At 36.5% G+C, this 7,939-nt stretch overlaps 1 protein-coding gene across 1 annotated transcript; it reads left to right on the top strand.

The window, feature by feature from the left end:
• The first annotated feature begins 1,582 nt into the window (after positions 1-1,582).
• On the top strand, positions 1,583-7,280 carry LOC109074598 (gamma-aminobutyric acid type B receptor subunit 1-like). The gene is made up of 6 exons (XM_042771469.1): positions 1,583-1,876; positions 4,036-4,122; positions 5,096-5,160; positions 5,276-5,414; positions 6,828-7,013; positions 7,127-7,280. Exons 2-6 carry the CDS (start codon positions 4,044-4,046, stop codon positions 7,153-7,155), a joined length of 498 nt encoding a protein of 165 aa, XP_042627403.1. The 5' UTR covers positions 1,583-1,876; positions 4,036-4,043; the 3' UTR covers positions 7,156-7,280.
• The last annotated feature ends 659 nt before the right edge of the window (positions 7,281-7,939 follow it).

Genomic DNA, 7,939 nt, shown 5'->3' with positions numbered 1-7,939 from the left:
TATATATAAGTTTTTATAATAAATTTGCATATACTCCAGAAAATGTTGTGAAGAGTGGAATTGCATAGTCTTCTTTGCCATGAAAATTTAATCCCAAAAAAAAGCATTTCATTGCTGCAAAGTACCTAAATCATTTTAGTAATCATCTTGTTAACAGGTGAGAATGTTGACGAGCACAAGGCTGGAGCCCATTGGGTTAATGCAGACTTGACAGTTAAAAAGGAGGGTGATGCTTGAAATCATTGTTCTTCCATTGTTAACCCATGGTGACCTGCAAAGAAGCAGCCATCCATCGTTGCATAAAAATGGCTTCACAGGAAGGATATTGTGGCTACTAAGGTTGCACCTAAATCAACAATTATAGGTTCATCAAGAACTTCAAGGAAAGAGGTTCAATTCTTGTAAAGAAGGCTTCAGGGCGTCCAAGAAAGTCCAGCAAGCGCCCAAGGATCGTCTCCTAAAGAGGATTCAGCTGTTTGCCACCATGCAGACTCAGGAATGGCAGCAGGCAGGTGTGAGCGCATCTGCACACACAGTGAGCGAAGACTTTTGGAAATCAAGAAGGGCAGCAAAGAAGCCACTTCTCTCCAAAAAAAACATCAGGGAGAGATTGATCTTCTGCAGAAAGTATAGTGAATGGACTGCTGAGGACTGGGGCAAAGTCATATTCTCCGATGAAGCCCCTTTCCGATTGTTTATCTGGAAAAAGGCTTGTCCGGAGAAGAAAAGGTGAGCGCTACATCAGTCCTGTGTCATGCCAACATAAAGCATCCTGACACCATTCATGTGTGGGGTTGCTTCTCATCCAAGGGAGTGGGCTACTCACAATTCTGCCCAAAAACACAGCCATGAATAAAGAATGGTACCAAAAACACCCTCCAACAGCAACTTCTTCCAAACAATCCAACAACAGTTTGGTGAAGAACAATGCATTTTCCAGCACGATGGAGCACCGTGCCATAAGGCAAAAGTGATAACTAAGTGGCTCGGGGACCAGAATGGTTGAAATTTTGGGTCCATGGCCTGGAAACTCCCCAGATCCTTAATCCCATTGAGAACTTGTGGTCAATCCTCAAGAGCCGGGTGGACAAACAAAAACCCACTAATTCTGACAAACTCCACGAAGTTATTATGAAAGAATGGGTTGCATCAGTCAGGATTTGGCCCAGAAGTTGATTGAGAGCATGACCCAGTCGAATTGCAGAAGGTCCTGAAAAAGAAGGGCCAACACTGCAAATACTGACTCTTTGCATAAATGTCATGTAATTGTCGATAAAAACCTTTGAAACGTATGAAGTGCTTGTAATTATATTTCAGACATCAACAGAAACAACTGAAACAAAGATCTAAAAGCAGTTTAGCAGCAAACTTTTTGAAAACTAATATTTATGTAATTCTCAAAACTTTTGGCCACGACTGTACACACACACACACACACACACACACAATAACATTAACGCAATAATTCTAATAAAAAATAAGGGAAAAATACAAATTAAAATATATAAAGAGAAAAAAGAATTATTTTGTACACTCGTGATGCAAGGATAAAATGACGCTTTCCCCGTGACGTCACAAGTAAGTGAGATTGAGGAGGGAGTGGAAAAAAGAAGGAAGGAAGGAGGAAGGATGAGCGCTGTGTAGATAATGTTTCTCTATGTAGCCTGTGATTTACACCTGCGATGATCTAAAGCAAAGCAATACAGAGCCATCTCTAAAAGCCATAAAGCAGTCCGCAAATGTGATGCACAATTTTGCACAATCAAAGCAACATCGCGCTTATATTGAGTGGATGTTATATTTAAACTCTCCGTGAACGGATATTGTGTTTATATTCTTCGGGTCGGTCCTGCTGGAGCTGCACCGGGCCTTTGCTGTGAGTAAATCACTTTTACGTTATCTCTCTGCGTGTTCGAGTTTCGCTTGTGTTTTGCATGTGTTTTATTTGATGTAGTAGCTCGCAGCTGTTTTATCCTGAATGTTTAACAGATGTCATTTGTTTAATGAAAGCCCGTTGTAATATGCTTTACACGGGACATAAAACTTCACAAACAGCGCGCATGCAGACTAACTACAGTACGCTGACTACAGACGCAGCCATGTTAATATGGAAAGTTCAGGGAAGGATCTCCACGACAACATTTATTTTTAGAGTAGAAAACGTGATATTGTATGTAATATTAAACAGCAGATAGCGTTATTATAAGAATAAAGCATCAGTGATGCCTCTTTATGGTGGTCCGCTGAAAGTCCTTGTCCATGGTGCTGAAAATGTTCCCCCAACGGGACCGTAACCTCTCAACATACCATTAACCGAGCTAATATCACTTACATGACACTGTATCCGTCTTGTAGAGGTGCATTCTTACTGTTTAATATCTAAACTGTAAGTTAACATCGTAATTAGGATAATCAAAACGCAGACTTTATATTTTGTCTAAAAATGCAGTGTTATTTATCGTTTTATAGAAAAGTTATAAAAGGGAATATTTAATGTCAAAAGAATTAAATATAAAAATATAGCAGATAATTTCAATATGGTTCACGCCAGAAAAAATAAGATTAAAATAGAAGAAGAGTAAATGACTTAAGCACATGTGGAGTTAATCATATAAAACAGCATCTTTTAAAGTTTTTATCAGGAAAAAGAAAGAACGTTCTTAATATAAATCCTAAATACTTCTAAATATAATCCAGAAAGTCTCTTAATGGTGTCGTATATAGTTTGGCTCATAGGTTTACAAATTCCTTGCATTTTTTTAATTATTATTATTTAAAAAGGAAAACAAGAGAGACCTAATGAAGTTATACATTTATCAAATGTCAGTTTTTATAGGAAGATCTGTCATTATCTGATGGAGATTTGACATCAGACGTTCTTAAATTTAGCAAGACAAAAATAATAAATAATAATGAATTTATAAACCTATATATACACACACACACACACACATACATATATACATACATCTTTTTTTGTGAAGAAGAAGAGTAAATGGTGCATTCTTAATACAAACTAAAACAACTGTTTAAAAATAAGAAAAAGGGGACTTCAACCCCTCCACATCCACTCAACCCCCATCCACATCCACTCCCTAGAAACCATATCATTGATGCAGCTGCCCCAGTTGTGTAGAGTCTTAGTGCAGTTTTAACTGCATGTAATATCTAAAATATAACAACAGGGACAATTAGGATAATCAAAAAAGCTGAAAATCTATTTATGCAACAGTGCAATGCAAACCAATCATTGTTAGTGCATCATGTAGGTTTGGATTACTGTAATCTGTGAAGTGTTGTGCTTGTCTCCTGTACCCTTCTGAATTAATGAGGTGGAGTGCTGTAGAGACATGTTTAAAGTTTAACTGATCCCTCTGATCCTCACCTCCCCGAATCATCTCCTGTCTCTCCCTACTGTGAGCCTGGAGAAAATCCCAGTCCTTACAGCCCTTCCTCCCTCTCTATCTGTCATTTCCTCTACCTTTATCTATCTATCTATCTATCTATCTATCTATCTATCTATCTATCTATCTATCTATCTATCTATCTATCTATCTATCTATCTATCTAAGTAACACTGACCTTTAGGTTCAAGTGTATTCAATACAGAAGTCAATACTGATTAAAGTGTGCTCTGTTCAATGCTTTGTCCTCCTGAAATGTTTTTGTAAGATGCTGTGTGTGAGTGTGTGTGTTTTAGACCCGTGTGCTTATGTTTGTTTTGCATGCTCTTGTTTGACCCACCCTGGATGTGCTTTTCCACTCTAAGAGTGGTTGAGGGAAAGCTCATAAAATCTTTACAGTGCAGGGACGGCAAACTGCCTCCATGTTGTACGAATCATCCTCCACCACAACCGTGTACGGTGTAAATTAAATCAGACAGCAGGTTATTATTATGTTTAACATATCTAAATGCCAACGAGATCACATTATGCCACGAGCAGCTTAATTGCTTTGAAATGAGCATGGATTGTGACCTGCTGAAATCAAACATATTATTCGTCATCTCTCTTTCTCTCTCTCATTCTTGTTCAGATGCAGTAATGGAGCAGCTATTATTTCTTATAATTTTCTACTTGCTTCCTACTCTCATCTCGTCCATACATAATTCAACGACCGGAGGTAATGTGTGTGTGTTTGTGTGGATGGTTTCTGCTCCGTGCATGTTGAATTTAACGCCACAGAATGTCTAAAGTGGCCCACCTCTATTGCTTTGTGAGATTAGAGGGTGTTCTGTTTAGATTCTGTAAACTGAGTTTCATGGATTTCAAAGAGCTGTCTGCCCTCAGTCCTCATGGGATCATCTTCAGCCGGAACTACAGAAGTCAGTTCTCCCTTTTCATTGTGAAAGCAATATATAATCTAATGAATCATTGAGTCTTAATGAATCAGAGCAATTCAATGTCTTATACAGTTCAGTTCGCAAGTTTACATGCCCCTTGCAAGATGTGAAAATGTTATAAAAATGTGAAAAATATATAAATATATTTTTAATATGTGAGAACTATTTGACATAAAATGTGATAATTAGTAATATTGAATTTGTAAACCAAATGAATGTAAACTTTTGAACATTTTTTAATTATTATTTTTAATGTGATTATCGGTGAATCTTTCTGCAGGTTGCGCCAGTAGTTTGCGAGTGAGTCAATGAATCAGTGACTGATTGATTGATACCAGCTTACAATATTCTTTCTATAAGGTTACTCAATTTTAACTTATTGTTCATTGAATTGCTATATAAATGCAGCATCACACTCACCACTGTGCTGTTGCTTTGAACATTTGCTCATTAGATTTGGATAAATATCTGTTTCTCAGGGCTGTACGTAATAATAATAATAATAATAATAATAATAATTTTTTAAGTGCTAAGCATCTGAAAGACTCTCTAAGGGGTATAAACACTGTATTTTGATATGAGACTGTACTAATAAATTCCTTATAAACCATCACTGCATTAAAGACGTGCAAGGGGACTCAGATATAAATTTAACTGAAACATCTGTCATTTTTGTAAGTGCATTGTGACTAAGCTGAAAACATTTAATCTCTATTCGTTTCATCCTCCCCCATCTCTCTTACTCTCTTTCAGGATGTGCAATCATTCGTCCCCCCAGAGACGGAGGGATTCGCTACAGAGGACTGACTCAGGAACAGGTAAATGTCTACGGCAGCACACTAAACTGGCAGTCATAAACATCAGTGTCAGTTCTGATGGGACTATGATCCATAGCAACATCTACAAAACATGTCTCTTTCTCTCTCTCTGTAGATCCGCAGTGTGCAGATCTTGCCAGAAGATTATGAGATAGAATATATCTGTAGAGGAAGCAGAATTATTGTGGGGCCCAAGGTCCGAAAGTGCCTCCGCAATGGCACCTGGACTGACATGAACCAGCTCAGCAGATGCTGTAAGTGTCCTTTCTGTCCTGTTGTATTGATTAATATCTATACTATTACACGGTTCTGTGGAATTCTTGATTCTGATTGGTCAACAGAGGTGGAAGGAGTACTAAAATAGTCTACTCAAGTAAAAGTACCATTATATTAATTACATTTTACTTAAGTACAAGTAAAAGTACCAGTCTAAAAATCTAGAAGTAGAAGTAAAAAGTAGCTCATTTAAGATTTACTCTTACACTTAAAGGGATACTCCACCCCAAAATGAAAATTTTGTAATTAATCACTTACCCCCATGTTGTTCCAAACCCATGAAAGCTTTGTTTGTATTCGTATCGGTTTTTATGATATTTTGGATGAAAACAGGGAGGCTTGTGACTGTCCCACAAACTGCCAAGTAAAATACACTGTCAAGGTCCAGAAAAGTATGAAAAGCATCGTCAGAATAGTCCATCTGCCATCAGTGATTCAATCGTAACGTTATGAAGCGACGACAATACTTTCTGTATGCAAATAAAACAAAAATAACGACTTTATTCAACAATTTGTCTCCTCTGTGTCTCTCCAAATCAGCGTAACACCATTTAGGTGAATCTGAGCAGTACACAGGCGGCTTACACTCTTCTGTGTCAGCCGCGCCACAAGGATATGTTTTCTACATATATTTACGCTTTGATTTGAAAGAAAACAGCTGGTTATTATGCTGGTATCTTAAGGATTGCTGTGGACATCTGACTCTTAAAGTTTTTGATATTCTTCATATTTTGTGTGCTCATTTCACAGCAGTGATAGAAATTAATCTTTTCTAATAAGTTTAAATTGATATTTACCTTTTATGGGAATTTCTTCCTTTATAAAGCCATTTTTTCTGAAAGTGTTCATCATCCTTTGAGCCAAATTCCTACATTTAATCAGTCATTCACAATACTAAGACATTTGGGCTGTTACCAAGCAGTAATTTTAACTCAGTAATTAATGTTTTAAAATCAAACTAAGTAAAAGTAAAACTACAGATTTTAAAAATTACTTAGAAAAGTAGAAGTACACAAAAAAAAACTACTCAATTACAGTAACGCGAGTAAATGTAATTAGTTACTTTCTACCTCTGTTGGTCAATAACAGCATTCTAAGGTCAAATGCTTTATGAATGAACAAAACATTTATAATAATTAGAATTATATTGGAATAATTAACAGTTTCTCTTGTAATATTTCTTTTATAGTTCCACAGTCCTCACACACACACACACACACACACACACACACACACACACACACACACACACACACACACACACACACACACACACACACACACACACACACACACACACACATACAGAGGGAAACAGACCATTTTATTCAAATGTAATTGTCTGTGTAAAAGGATGTGAGATGTGCTAAACGTGTTGCTAAAATTCTCAGTATTGGTTTGCCCGCGTTCCTGGATGTCTCTGGAGAACGGGAGGGTGGCGCTGCAGCCCCCTGGACAGCCAGTAGAGGGCACAGTTCTTCGCTACAGCTGTCATGCAGGCTTCCTATTGGAGGGTTTCAGTATCTCACACTGTACCAAGCTGGGCAAATGGGACTCTCCTAAACCACTCTGTGTCTGTGAGTATGTTTATGATTTAACGGTCAATCACACAAACACAAATGTATTGTTTCCCTAATATGAATCATTTTTTAACCCTATGTGGCTCCTGTTTTCTTTTGTGCATCATCAGATGACCGTAACTATACAGGTAAGACATAAAATAATCTAATATGGTTATCTAATTTTTTATGTCAGAGGTCACATTTCCCTAGACTGTGTCCTAGGTCACATCTCATGTCAGAGATCACATTTACAAAGAATTTCCCTAAATGCTGTTACAGCTCATATCTGTTTATCACTTGACAGTCCTCTAAAAACAAATAGCAGAGTGTAAAATGAGAATGTAAAAATTTTAATAAGCTTTTTTTTTAAAATATATCCAAATTGTAGACCGTAATTCCATTGACTGAATTTTTTGTATTGTAATGCTTAGTTCAACCACAAGTGGGCTGTATTTTACCATCAGTCGTTTGAAAACTGCTCCTTCAAGCCATCAAATAATTTCCATTATTTAAGTGCAGTCTCTCTCCCTCATTTAAAATGTATATGAAAGTGTGTGTGTGTGTGTGTATATATATATATATATATATATATATATATATATATATATATATATATATATATATATATATATATAGATAGATAGATAGATAGATATTATACATTATCATGTTCATAAATTAATTTAGTTTTACCATCCAGACCATTTCTGTTCCTCAGACCATTGCTCAATTAAATAATTTATTTGTGAACTCTTGTGTTACGTGGTGGACACACTTTATGGTTTTATTTATTTATTTGATCAACAACTAACAGAGAACCAGTATAATATAGTTTAATCAACATGATATAAGCAACTGATATGGGAAAGAGCAGACAATTGTACATAATCAATTGCATAAATGTACAAAAGCATTCACAATTTGTTCAAAAGAATATGAGA

Source organism: Cyprinus carpio, chromosome A15 (genome assembly GCF_018340385.1).
Source record: "Cyprinus carpio isolate SPL01 chromosome A15, ASM1834038v1, whole genome shotgun sequence".
NCBI classification, from domain to species: Eukaryota; Metazoa; Chordata; class Actinopteri; order Cypriniformes; family Cyprinidae; genus Cyprinus; species Cyprinus carpio.
Note: the sequence above shows the minus strand (reverse complement) of the source record. Positions and strands in the feature narration are given on the sequence as shown.